Consider the following 14,452-nt stretch of genomic DNA (forward strand, 5'->3'; position numbering starts at 1 on the left):
AAGACATATATAGGTTAAAAGTAAAAGGATGGAAGAATATATACCTTATGACCAGTTATAAAAAGAAAACTAGAGGGGCTATATTAATACCAGACGAAACAGAATGCAGAGCCAGGGATATTACTAGGGATAAAGAGGGGCATTACATAATGATAAAGGGTCAATTCAGCAAGGAGCCTTAATGATCCTAAATGAGGATGCACCTAACACCAGAGCTTCAAGAGACACACAAAATCTTCCCTTCAAGAACGGCCATTATTGATTGATGAATGCTAACTTCTCTTCCAAGCAGATACATAATTATTGCCAGATAGAATAATTAAATAGTTCTCTATAAAGAATTAACCTAAATCTCCTCTCTATCAGGACTCATCCAACCTTCAGACCTATCAGGTTCTGCCAACACCAGGCACCAAAACATCCTCTGCATAAAGGTTGTTCTTCATCCTTTATGGAGAAAAACTTCTAATGCAGCCAAAGGTACATAAAGCACTACAAAACATAAAAGTATGGGGCAGATGCAATCTCAGGCGAGCCAAGTGGTGCAATCTTTGGAGTGAGTAATGGAATATGAGTTCTTTACAGCAATTAAAAGTCTCTGAGGATTTTCACAAGAGCGGGAGCATTATAAACCTGTATCCTGGAGCGGCATCAACTGGGCCATGGTAATTATGTTCCATCCACAGGTCCAACTAAACACAATATTGGTTCTGTGTCTCCCAGAGCATACTCCAGCTCCTCCTATGGCAGAACAATAAGCTGGCTTTGTCCTCAAGGCTTCAGAGCGGTTCCAACACTAAGCCTCCAGTGCTTAAAAAGCTTTGAGAATCTCATATTCAAATCCTTCTGAGTTGAAGTATTGTGATTTTTTTTTTTTTGAAAATCTACTGGGAATCCCACTACTATGAAATCTAAACTGAAAATTAAGTCAGTGTGTAGTTTACCCTTCTCTTGTGCTCATATTTAAGACAACAAAAGGTAGAATTAAAAAAACTAAGAATCCTTTTGTTATTCTTTCTGAGCTCTTCTTTTACTTTATATAAATATAATTTACTTAAATACATGAAGTCATTTGTCAAACAAAAACAAAAGCCCCATTAGTGGGTATCACAAAAAAATCAAAGTTTTGATAAAAGCATAAATCTTAATGTCAAAAAAATTCCATTTTGAAATGTTAAGTATTCTTTTCCCTTGAAAATAAAACCATAGCTTATAGGATAATTAGCAAAAAAAAAAAAAAACGTGACCTAAGTTTTTATGTCTTTATTTCTAAGTCAAATTAATCAAACAGGAAACACAGCACATCACTCAATAAATACAATAAAACAATGATCAAATTTAATCAGAAAAATTTAAAAATGCCTTAAGTAAACTCTATCTTATACCTGAAGATCTCTGCTAATAACTTTGAGGAAACCAGGAATGATGGCACCTCTCTGTAAACCCAGCTACTCTGGAGGCTGAGGTGGGAGGATTGCTTGAGCCCAGGAGTTTCAGACTAGCCTGGGCAACATAGCAAGACCCTATCTCAATTAAAAAAAAAAAAACTTTGAGGAAAATACCTGGCAAAATGGAAACTCATGAGATAACTACAGTTTTTGTATTAGAAATGAAAAGCAAGATGACCAATATCTCAAATGGTCTTACTTCAGTCTTACTGTTTTATTTTGTCCTGTTTAGATGTCCACAGGTGCACTCATGCTGTATAACAAACCTGCTTGACCAGGCTAAATGCCTTTCAGGCTATTACAGAGGATATTAATTCTGAATGAGCGAAAGTTGTCCGGAATGTGAAAACAGAGATTTGTTTCTGCCCCAACACTATCTGAAGGAATACAACATATGAAATATTCATATCTGCAAGATGTTTTGTTCTAAAGACCTAGGTAACCAAACAAATTATGCTTATAAGAAAATTCTGTAGACATAAGTGAGTAGCTACAAGTAGTAGTAGGAGCAAAGGGCCCTGTGATAAGCAGTTCAGATTTTCTTTGCATAGAACAAGGCTCACTTATACTGAACAAGTCATGCTTATACCTGGGCCAGTGGACTCCCAAGTGGTTATGGGTCTTCCAAGAGGGGTGGGTGGCACAAGATGAGCCAGTGAGTTGAGGAAAAAACAGAACCTTTGGTTTTCCAATCTAAAAGCTTCACATTGTTTAATACACAGATGGACAGTTGATTATAGGGAAGGCAGTTATAGAATAATGGTAGAAGCAAACTCAAACTAATCTACCTGGGTTTGTGTTCTGGTTCTACCACTTAAACACCATTGACCTTGAAGCACATTACTTAATCTTTCTATGACTCCATTTCTTCACCTGTGAAACAGACAATACAATGAACCCAACTCTTAGAGTTGTCATGAGGACTAAATGGGTCCATAAAGTACTCAGAACAGTGCCTGCTGCAAAGTAATCATGCTATTATATAAATGTTATTTATCCCATGGAAGGGATTAAAGATCATAAATAGTCATTTTTGGCAACATACAGGATGTATTTGCTATAAATTGTTATTTACATACTATCCTAAGGTCCTAAGACATATTTGGAAAAAAGAGACAAACATATACACATTACTCCATTTTCAAAAGGCACTAATAAGAAATTCAGTGTGAGGTCAGTGGCTCACACAAGTCACGGTGGGTCCCTAAATGATGCCATTTGGCAAACAAAGACACTCTTTACTGGTTAGAGCTATCAATCTAAATAGAAAATGAAAAAAAGGAACTCACTCAGTTCAGTCATAAATTTATCTACTGAAAACACAGGAAGTCACTGAGATTCCTATTGTGAGCCTAAATTTCAACTCTCAGCCTAACAGAGCCAGAGCTGCTGTGGCTGAGCCACACAGAGCACTGGGGCTCCCCAGGTATGCTTAGCTCCTCCACTTACCGCTCCCAGGCCCGCCGCTGGGTGTCTGGCAGCTGCTGCATGGGGCAGCCCCACACGGAGCCCCTGACCACCCTTAGCCTGGACACGCAGAGAACCATCCCCCATTCTGCCCCTTCCCAGCATCTTTCTGCTGTTAGTGCTGTGAGTTTTAAGAACCCCAGTCTTTAGACATTGAATGGAACCACCCGTGAAAAGCCCACCAGCTTGGAAAACCAACAAGGGAGCCCTCCTGCCCCCAAGTGCCTTTAATCAAATGGCTCAAATTTCTTGACTTCCCACCGTTCATAACCATTAAATTCAGTCAGAACTTTTTTCACTGAACAAGTACCTTCTTTAGAAAAGGCAAGAATATTTTGGATGATTAAATTAGTTTAATCTAATTGTGTTGCTCCTAATACCTAGCTGAGACTAGCCAGACCTGAGTTCAATTTTCACTTTAATAAGCATGTACAGAGCACCTATTAATGTGTTAGGCATACTGAGTGGGTGAAAGAAAGAACATAAAAGCTTCATGACAGCATAAGTTGAGTTTTGCCACCAAATTAGCTTTCCCTGTCTGTGGGGTGGGGGGAAGGTAGGGGGAGGAAGACATTAAACAAGCAATAGCAGAAGTGATAAATGCCATGAAAGACCTAAAAATGCTGCACCAGCTTACAGCAAAGGAACCGAACCAGCCCGAGGTCAAGGAATAGTAACCCGAGTGGAGACTTGGAGGACGGGTGAATGTTAACCAGGGACACGTGGGAGGACAGTGTCTCAGGCACCAGCCCAGAAATGGTGACTGCAGAGGTGGGGGAGAATCCATAGACGATTCCCATCCTCACACCAAGTGAGGTGACTGAAAGCTTTTAAGCAGGGGCATGGCCTCAGCTGACCTAAATGTTAAATGGTCCCTCTGGCCGCAGTGAGGGAAGGAAGTGGAGGCAGGGAAGGAACCAATTAGGAATCTGTTGCAAGAGTCCAGGTGAGGAGTGGCAGAGGCTTAACCCAAGTAGGGCAGTGGAATCGGGGAGAAGTGGAGAGTGTGACACCCGGGAGACAAAGCCATAGGACACAGCGGTGCATTATGTACAGCAAGAGAAGAGGAGGACTCCTGGTTTCTGGTTAGAACAGTGAGATGGGTGGTGGAGTCCCACACTGAGGAGCAGGGCTGCGGGTACAAGGGTGAGTCCAATTCCAGACATGCTGCTTTTGAGGGGCCCGGGAGACACCTGAGGGGTGCCAGCTATCGCACATGCTTGGATGCAGGGTGAGTGCAGGGCATGACAACCATGTGGAGTCGTTAGCATCGAGACTAATCACTTGGCAAGTGTGTGACATAAAACAGAAGATGACCAGCACCTGGGGGATGAGACAGGCGGTGGAACTGGCGGGCAGAGGCGGCAGTGAAGGAGCAGCCAGGGTGGAGGGAGGTGAGCAGGCGAGCGTGGCATCCCGGAATCAAGGTCAACGAAGATGTGGACTGAAGTGCCCCTGGGTCTGCGGACCTGCAACTCATTCCTAGCTGCTTCTGTGAGAGCATTTTCAGGGAAGGAGTTGGGGGTGGAAACCAGTTTGCAGTGATTTGTAAAGAGAATAAGAGGCAAAGAAATGAACCCCAAAGGGTAGGCAACTATTTCAAAGTTTTTGGGCTATAAAGGGAAGGGGAGAGACAGAAGGTAATGTCTGGGGAAAACACGGGGTTAGAGATGGTTTCTGTTTTGTTTTTAGATAAGAGAATTAAATACATTTCAAAGCTGATGAGAATGAGCCAGCAAAGGAGGGACAGTTAAAGATGGAAGACAGACAGGGGTAATGACAAGCAGAAGGTTCCTGAAATGAGCAGAGGGGCTGGCATCCACGGAGCAGGGGAGGAATGACAGGTCACGGTGACAGGAAGGAGCGGAGAGGATGGGTCTGACGCCTGTACGCGTACAGATCTTTTGGTGGGAGGGTGCAAGGTTCCACCTAATAGCTCTCAGCCCCCTGTGTGGCAGTTGGCAAAGTCAACTCTGAGTTAACCAGCAGGTAGGGGCTGAGGTCTGAGGAGAGTGCAGGAGGTCTGAAAGGGCCGTTGTGCAGAACAGGAGCAGAGCATGACCTGGCCAGGGTGACATGCCAGGCAGCATTCAGGCCCCGCTGATGGTGGAAGCATGATGCACCCATAGCGGTAACCATCTGCCTAGGTGTGACCCTGTCATGCAGCCTTGGCAGCCTGGGTACAGTGGGCGACTGGCAGATGGCTAAAGTCATGCAAAGCTGGGGTGTACCCTGGCAGGTGCACTGGAAGGACGACAGGGCAGAGGAGTTTAGGATGTTGGTAGGAGGGTAGTTAAAGAGATGGACCACGGAATCTAGGCTGGCTAGAGAGGTGAGTGCAAGCAGGGAAGCAGCCAGTGGAGGGGGAGAAAGCTGAAGGAAAGGGACTTCTGGGAAAAGGAAGTGGGTAAATTTGCAGCAAGGAACGCAGGGCTACAGACATAGTCAGAGGCTTGTGCAGTCAGGGGGCACTGGGCTTAGTGGGGATGAAGACAAAAACAGCAGGTAAGCAAACCAGACCATCTCCGCCAAATTAAAACCATGCTAAGAGCAGGTTTGTAGCCAGGAAAAGGGAAAGAAATGCAAAGAGCAGCATGGAGAATGGAATTGTCACTTCCATTCTTTGTGATTAGGCAGGGCCTTACACCAAGAACCCAGAATCTGGAGAAGTTTTCAGAGATCTGTTTTGATTTCTCACTAAGTCTTAAATCCTATAATGAATGATGTAAGAGAAAAGAGAGAATGCTCAGCTAGAGGCAGACAGAAATTGCTAACTACAAAGTTTGGGATATAGGTTTGAGTTCTAGTCATGTCTGCCATGGATTTACCATACGATGTAATAATAGGATTTTTAAAATATAACAATAGCTAATGTTTATTGAGCACTTTCTATATGCCAGGTAGCAAGCTGAGAAGGTTACATGTTTATTTCATTCAACCCCACAACTCTAAGGTAGGTATTTTATTATCCCTATTTTACCGATGGGAAAGTGCGACCTAAAGAGGTTAAGTGGGTCTGTTTACCACTAGTCTTAATTTTTCAGATAAGGATGACAATGTCAATTGGTACAGTATAAGGAATGAACCATAAAAATGATGGTACATTTGCCTAAAGTTCACCTAAATTGTAACTAATAATTTTGATTACATGAAGACACAGATTTGACCTAAAAATGTTTTAAAATCTCAATACCAACCTATATTTCTCTGGATTAGCATGCACTCCTTCTCCTTTGCAGAAAAATGGCTTCTGCTTGAAATGCCAAAGTCAAAGCAGTATTTATTCTTCCCCATGTCAAACAAAGTGCAGTTAAATACTGTTCTCCTCTCTCCCAGGGGCAGGTTGTTCTCGGCCAGCTGAACAGTCCGCCCCCTAGGGTGTCCAGGAGCGTCCTTGAAGACAGCGATCACTCCCTGGACGAAGATGCACGGTGGGGGCAGCACCATCACCTCCACGCCGGACTCACACGTGAGCTCTGGCACCATCACCAGTTTGTATCCGAACTTCTGGGCCAAGTCAATGGGCCCCGTGGAGGTAATGACCGAGTCTCGCCCAAGCAGCCTCAGCACCACAGTGACATAGGCTTCTGGCCCCACAGGTGCACAGCCAAACTCAACCCACTGACCTTGAGTGAGTTCTGTCCTTTTGCTGGCTCTTATCTCCAGCGGCTGCTCCGGGCTTGTTCTGGCCTGGGGAAGACTGTTGGTGAAGATGACGTCCACCATGATGTCGGGCTTGTCCACAGGAAACAGGCATAGTGGTTGACTGGTGAAAAGGCCCACCTGGAAGGTGCCTTCTGCTGCCTTGGAGGTCCTGTTCAAGTCAACGTGAAAGACAGGCCATTCCACCTTCAGAAAGGCACTTTTCTCCCACCAGGAGACTGGAGTGCTATTGTCTGTCACTTCCAGAGTCATTGTGAACCAGTAATCGCCAGCCTCCTTGAAATAGAAGCACTCGAACTCGAGTGTTCCCTGGGACTGGTTGGTCAGGAGGTACTTGGTGGTAACAGTCTGATTGGTGTTGGCCTCCAACAGCAGGACAGACACATTCCTCAGCGTCCCATTAGCACCATCAAAATACTGGAAATCCACAGACACTGTCTTGTTGCTTAGCGCTACATGGCCTGGCTCTCCCAAGAAGAGATATTCAGCTTCTCCAAGAACTGAAATGAAATGGTCAGGGTTGGTTTTTAAGAGGTGCATTTTTTTTTTTTTTTTTAAAGAGACAGGGTCTTGCTCTGTCGCCCAGGCTTGAGTGCAGTGGCACAATCGTAGCTCACTACAACCTCAAACTCCCAGACTCAGGCAATCCTCCCACCTCAGCCTCCTGAGTAGCTGGGACTACAGGCACACCCCACGATGCCCGGCTCAAAAACAGCACTTTAGACAGAATAGAAGGTTAGAATTGAGCCAAGGGTAATGCAAAATGTTGCTGAGTACAGATCTGGGAGCTAGGCATTGTGCTCTTTCCATTCTAAAGTGGCTCTGCTCCATCATCTTCATTTTTCATAGTTATGTTTAAAATAATTAATGATACTCTGAATTCACAATGCTCAACAATGTAATATATCTGTAACGAAAATCTATAAAGCTAGAATAACTGACAATTCTCAGAACAAAAATTCAATACCTCTCATTTTCCATTTTAATCATATTCTGATATTTAGGGGAAATGGATACAGAGAGAAGTAAGAGAAAGCTCTATTTAAATGACATAATACAAGCTGTAGTAGATTATGTCAAATGTAAAACCCAAAATTTACTTCAAAGTTATTATTTTCTGATATTCAAGACAAACACTTGGGAATTTTTACCAGTAAAGGAACAAGTGTCCTCAGTTTGTGTGGGGCAGAAATTTTTAGATGGATAAGAAATGTTGACACTTTACTCTGCAGGGGTAACCCCAGGGACAGGGTAAACGTTTATCAAATAACTAGGTTTGTCCCTGGCAATTTTAATGACATTACAGTGACTGGTATTGGCCTAGATAGGACAGGCGACTACTGGCTTCCCAAGTATCATTCAGTTAGGATCAATTATATCTTTTAAAAAGAGACCCCACAGAGCAGCTGAAGAGGACAAAGAACACAGACACACAAGAATCCTTGTTTCTATTTTGAACTCTATCCAAATACGTATCAAAAGAGGCAGAATTTGGCAATGCAACAATCAGCTGGCCCATGGCGACAGTAAGAATTCTAGATTTAAGGGACTACAGTGCCCTTTAGGTTTGAAAAACAACTTACGTAAGTATTAATTTATTATTCTTATTATATATGCATCACACATATATAATATATACATAGCATATATGTCCAAAGGGGCTCATGTGTTTTTTGTTTTGGCTGGTAGGCTTTAAAATACCCTTACAGATATTCAGTCAATGATTATTAGAATCAGCACATGAATATCTTGGCACACAGAGGTGGGTTTTTTTTTTAATTAGCTCAGCACTTCACCTAGTTGTCATTGAGATAAGGTGAAATAAAATATCTAAAATTTGGATAGGCTTGAATTCTTGATCACTTGTTTGAAAACCATAACAGGATAAAATTCTTTTTTTTCTTTTTTCCATTTAGGCAAAATAGAAGTTGAGGGAAATTCCATTTTGCTTGGAACTGACTCAAGGTTGAGGAAGGTGGGTGATTCTGCTGCAGCTTGTGTGCCAGTTCAGAGCCGACCTGGCACTTTGCGTGAACTAGGGCTAAAGAGACTCCTGCACTTACCACAGCCACAGGAAGAAGTTAAGACTGAGAAAATCAGATTAATTTGAATCTGAAGGGGGCAGGATGGCTCTATGGCGCATTTGAAGATTAAGAGTCATGTACCACTTAGTTAACTAATGAAAGTGTATTATGAATGACAGAAATTGTCAATGAGGTAGATCAGATTCTGATTTAATGGGGAGCCAATCAATGAAACAGACACGCATGCCCAGTTGGAAATGGAGAACAAAGATGCAATGGATGGATTCCAGCAGCAGCAGATAGGAGATGTGTATAAAGGGAGAACTCGCTACTTTACTCCAGAACTCCTGTTCCTCCAGACAAGAATATATTCTCATTTAGAAAAGTATGATTTGGTTCTTCTGCATCCTGACTACTATAATAGTTTTCTCTATTCTTTCATTTTCCCTCTCTCCATTTCTTTATTGTTTTTAAAGTAACTGGTGTCTCTATAAAAACGTGTTGCTTTAAAAAAAAACTGATAATGGTATATTTTGATCAATATGAAGTGGAGATAAAGGGGAAAAAACACATCTATGAAAATACCTTCCTTTCCATTAGTGACCTATGCACTCAAACTCTATGCTCTATTTTATACTCATTCAACTTTTATTTTTATGTTCTAGTAAGATACCTTGCTCTTAACAACAAACATCCTTGCACACTTGGTTTAAGTGGAGAATTTTGATGTTTTATTTATCATCGTGCAACCAAAGAGACTTATAAATTTTTGTAGAAGCCTGTTACATGTAGAGCAATCTGGTTTTAGGTAAGAATAAATTACTTTAACAGAATTAAATTCCACATTAGTTTTCCTTAAATGAAGTATCTTCTTGTTTAAATAAACTTCTTAAAAAAGAAAAGACTGAGAAAGGAGATCTACTAAGTGAAATGAACAGCACATGCTCTGATCCATTTAACTGGCTGTTACACTGATATTATTCAAGCCAGTATTCTTTATCTCTTAGATCATAATTTTTTCATCAAATCTGAAAACAATTTCCACTCCCATATCATCAACTGCTTAGACATCTATGAAATATCTAGAAATCATCAAAAGAAAAGTAGTGAAGATTATGTCATATTGTTGACTCTATTGGTTCAGTAGTTGCATAAAATTCTGAGAATGGAAACAAAATGAATGAAGAGAACTACCTTTAAGCACCTACTACATGCTCAGACATTCAAGGTGTTTCATATTCTTGATTTTATTGTATCACAACAACCCTGTGAAGTCAATATTATTGCTAAGGTTGAAAGAGACTAAGAAACTTGTCTAAGAGCACACAACCGTCAAGGATTAAAATTCAGTTTGCTTCCAAAGATACTTTAGCATCAAAACTCTCTGATCAAGTGAAATCTTGTGTAGAACCTCAATATACAAAACGTCACTCCGTGTGTGTGAAGTGATTTATTATACTGAATTACTAGAAAATCAAAGGGAATTCAAGGTAACACGCTTGTCTCCAATTTGTTAAAATGGAAGTAAGTTGTTGATTATTTTTAAAATAGTTAAAATATATTTAAAGTGAAATTTGAATCAATCATGCAGAACCCCTGAAGCCCCCGTAAGAGAACCCAGGGTTGCAACGATCACGCTTTAAAAGGCATTGCACTATAGACCCTACCCTGCATCTTTCATGAAGAGTCATCAATATAATGCATTTATATACCTCACACTTATATTTATGCTACCTGTAGCATTAAGTATACTCACAATACTCACCATAGTCACAGAGCACCACCAACAATAGATTTGAGAAGTCTTTCAACATTGGTTTCATTCTGATCAGCAAAATCCCAGGTCTTTAGTCTCCTCATGTCCTTTTTCACATCCAAATTGTGATTTTTTTAAAAAAACACCTGAAATTAGAACCTCAAAAAATGATGGGTCCATTCAATGTGATTCATAAAATAGTAATCATGAAATGACAAAACTGTCCAAAAAGTCAAACTTCATAACTGATACTGGAAGGAAACTAGTGAGGATGCTAATTTTCCCAAGGGCAATGACCTGTAACTATATAAGCCTCTTTTATTCCATTGTAGCTCACCTGTCAAGAACATTCAGGTGTGCTCAACACTAAGATTATCTTTGCAAAACACCAAAGTCTCTTCTCTTTATAACATATCCTTAAGTGAAGAGTTTATTGTTACTTGCTTAATTTTATCAAAGCTAATAGCCAATTTAGATAATACATTTTCACACTATCTGCTTGGCATTTCACACTGATCAATTTACTAAATTTTTGCCGTACTTTCAGTTAGGATTGTGCTGTGTACGCCCAAACCATCCCTGCCTGGTTTCCACAAGTGGGCTATTAATACTTCCTTGCACAACTGATGTGTCCTGTGGATTACTTCATTTCTTGATTCCTAGGAGGTACAGCAAACGATCAAAGCTTTCAAAAAGATACCCACAGTATTACAATTGAATGTGAACTCCATGTGGCCCTGACTTCCCTTGTTTAGGGCAGTCTAAGGAGAAAACAAGTAAATTACAATTATCATCCTCTGTCAGTCTTGCAATACTGTTGCTACTAGTATACACCAGGAGACAGATGATTCACACAGCAGTCTTCCCAGACCACCTAGGAAGGCAGGGAAGATCTTGTTGGCCTGTGGATCAGAGTGATTTGTGGAAAGAAGCACTTACTTTGATATAAACAGACTATTAGACCATAGAATAAGATGCAGGGCATTTAAGAACAATTTTTTGCATACTTGAGTCTAACAAACTATGTGCTTTTAAACATAGCCAAATAACACATTTTCTTAATGTTTACAGTCCCCCATTACTCTTAGTTAATATATTTTGATAGGCAATTATATTCCAAATAAATGTTACATCCCTTCAGATAAGAGCAGAAATTAATGGAATTAAGAGGACTGGTTGATAAATAAATAAATAAATAAATAAATAAATAAACAAAGAGGACTGGTTGAAATAAGCCAACATTCAATGGAAAGGAAACTGGTGTGTCTCTATTAGCTTTCTGTCAGTATGAGATGCTTGAACAAAGGAAATATTGTACTTCCTCAAAGAGAAGCAGAGATTTGAAGGATTTGAAGTGTAATTATGGGGATGATTGGGGCGCCCTCCTTTCCCCAGCGAAAAAAAAAAAAGAAAAGAAAACACAGAAAATTCTGTTTTAGTGGAATTGCCCACAGATTTGACCTAACCCTTTCCTTGAACAGGGACTGGGAAACCTGGCCAAAGACTGCAGGTGAGGCCCTTGCGGAAAGCATCGCCGTATCTGTTGGGCAAGTGTGGGCACTTTGGGCAATTACAATGCTTCCTTTAAGTCACCGATGATACTCAGTGACCAAACTAAGGAGAAGTTAGCTCCCCAAAGTTGAACTGCCAACTCCCAAATTGCTCACTTCTAGCACTATAGAAGTTTAAAGCCCCTAATCATAAATGATTTTCTGATTATAACACATTTTCCTTCTTATGAAAATGACCGATAAAACAGAATTGTGTGATAATCTATGTTTAGAACTGAATGGAAATGGACTTATAAAACAAACCAGGCTATCGATTATTGTCATATCAAAATCATAACATGCTTCTGTAATTTTTTTTCCAACCTTACTTGCTTATTTTCTCTGAAATGCTGTTCCCAATACCACAACTTGCTACTTACAATGTTTGGCTTGAGAATCGTTCTAAGAAAATAAGAACTTAAGTATACTTTACCATATTTGAAAATACTTTTATATAGCATTCACATACATTAAAGTTAATAGAAAAATTCTAAATGCATCAGCTGTGAGGGTGGGGAGAAATGAATATTCTCAATGGCTAATAGCATCACTCGACCTTAGACCCTACGTTTTTTGCTGAAACCAGCTAAGATAAACGCTTCCATATCCCCCTTCATAGCTGCAGAAAAAGAAAATGAATTAAGGCTAATATCCGTGGGACCGATGACTTGTCAAAGAATAAAAGGGAAAACAAAAAGAAGCAAAATGATTTTGTTCCTTCTGACAAACATGCACATGCTCGTGTGTATATCTAAGAATAATATTTATGAGAAGGAAATCCCTAATTCCAAAGTGGCTGGTGTAAACAGGCTTTATTTATGTATTCAGTGCAGTCTGCTCTGCCCTGGTCCCACGGCGTGGGTGCAGCTTCGCTGGGAATCTGTGCGCTCGCCCCATCTACTCAACTTTCCAAAGGCCCGCAAGTCAAGTTCATGCTTGGAAATCTAGCCCTGGGGTCGTCAGCACAAGGTCCTGTTAATGAGGACCGTTGTGAAATGCTCATTCTCTCATACTGCTTTTATCCCAGAAAGGATTTTATTCGGGGTTTGGGGAGAAACAAACTTATTCTGCAACGCTTATTATCCCAAGACGCGATTTTTCGAGTCTCAACAATGCGGACTCAACACCGGTCTATGGCGGGTCTGTCACTCTGCAACACCTGCGCCAGGCGAGAGCCCGAGTCAGGTTAACGTCGGGACTCCGACCTGCGGAGACCGACGCCTTTGTACAGCGGGTCGCCTGCGGCGGAGGCGGGTGCACGGAGGGAACGCCGCCGTCCACCTGCGCTTTCGGCTGCGGGGAGGCGGCAGGGTGCGGGGCGTTTCCCGACCCCAGCGGAGCCGCCGAGAGCCCCCGCGGCACAGCAGCACCCGCCGGGGCGCCGAGCGCTCTTCTTACCTTTCGGGACTGGCGGGTGCAGCAGCCCCGGGCCGGCCGGGCGAGGCGGCGAGGCGGGCGGGAGGCCTCAAGGGCCGCGAGGCAGAGCGCGGAGCATCCCGCGGCGGGACTGCGCGCCCAGGCTTCGCGGCGCGCCGCTCCCGCAGCCCCGCCCGGGCCCGCCCCCGACGGCGCAGGAAGGGCGGGCAGCGGGAGGGCTGGGGGCACTGGGGACCGGGCGCGGCCCGCCCCCGCACCTTCTGGGCAGCGCATCCCTTCCTGCCCGCCCCCGGCTCGCCGCTGCCGGACAGGAAACCCGCGGGAAGGGCGCGCGGCCACCGCAGAGGCAGATCGCCGCAACACGCACCCGCACCCGCAGCCCACCAGGGATTTAAGGGCGAACCGGCAGTCTCCTGACACTTCGACTTCAATCCCGTCTCCCCCAGTATAATTTTTTTCTGGAAGACCACAAAAATAAGTCATTTTAGTGGCATAAACATTCTTTCCCAAAAGTTATTTAAGGATTTCAAAAGAACACAGTTCAGGTAAATGGCATCTTCATTTTCCTTTCCCTGGAATCAGAAATGGTTATTTAATTAAATTAAAAATAACTAAAGTTTTTTAAAAACTCTACTTTGGAAGTGTTAAAAGTTTTCTTTTAAAAAGAGAGGATGGATTCCGCCTTAATAGTTGTGCTGGTTAAGTAATGTGCAATGCGGCTTACCATTTGCTTTTCTTTTACACAAAATATACCACTTAACAGACAAAACTGGTGTCTGATGATGGAAATCAGAGCACAGTTGTGGCCTTTGGGGAGCAGGCCACTGGAAAGAGGCACCAGGGAACTTTCCGGGGGTGACAGATACTGACTGGTTCAGGTGTTAGTTACACGGATTTACTATGCATTTGTCAAAACTCATCTGGCTGAAGATGTGCACATTTCGGTGTTTGTAAACTTTACCTCAGTTTTTAAAACGTTTAAAAATATGCCATTTGCAGGCCCTTGAATCTATCAGTTCATTTTTTTTTTTTTTTTTTTTGAGACAGAGTCTCACTCTTTTGCCTGGGCTAGAGTGAGTGCCGTGGCGTCAGCCTAGCTCACAGCAACCTCACACTCCTGGGCTCAAGCGATCCTCCTGCCTCAGCCTCCTGAATAGCTGGGACCAC

The 14,452-nt window shown here is 42.3% G+C and overlaps 1 protein-coding gene across 2 annotated transcripts in view; it reads right to left on the minus strand.

The window, feature by feature from the left end:
* The window catches only part of THSD1 (thrombospondin, type I, domain containing 1), a 25,843-nt gene extending 12,234 nt beyond the window's left edge, over positions 1 to 13,609 (minus strand). For both annotated transcript variants that reach the window (XM_012649110.1, XM_012649102.1), the window contains exons 1-3: positions 13,307 to 13,609; positions 10,368 to 10,504; positions 6,113 to 7,078 (exon numbers count right to left, since the gene is read on the minus strand). In XM_012649110.1, coding sequence (XP_012504564.1) covers positions 6,113 to 7,078; positions 10,368 to 10,425 — 1,024 coding nt within the window. In that variant the 5' untranslated portion in view covers positions 10,426 to 10,504; positions 13,307 to 13,609. The remainder of the gene's footprint in view (positions 1 to 6,112; positions 7,079 to 10,367; positions 10,505 to 13,306) is intronic.
* Between the last annotated feature and the right edge of the window lie 843 nt (positions 13,610 to 14,452).

The sequence above is a fragment of the Propithecus coquereli genome, unplaced genomic scaffold, assembly GCF_000956105.1.
Source record: "Propithecus coquereli isolate 6110/MARCELLA unplaced genomic scaffold, Pcoq_1.0 Scaffold11, whole genome shotgun sequence".
NCBI lineage: Eukaryota > Metazoa > Chordata > Mammalia > Primates > Indriidae > Propithecus > Propithecus coquereli.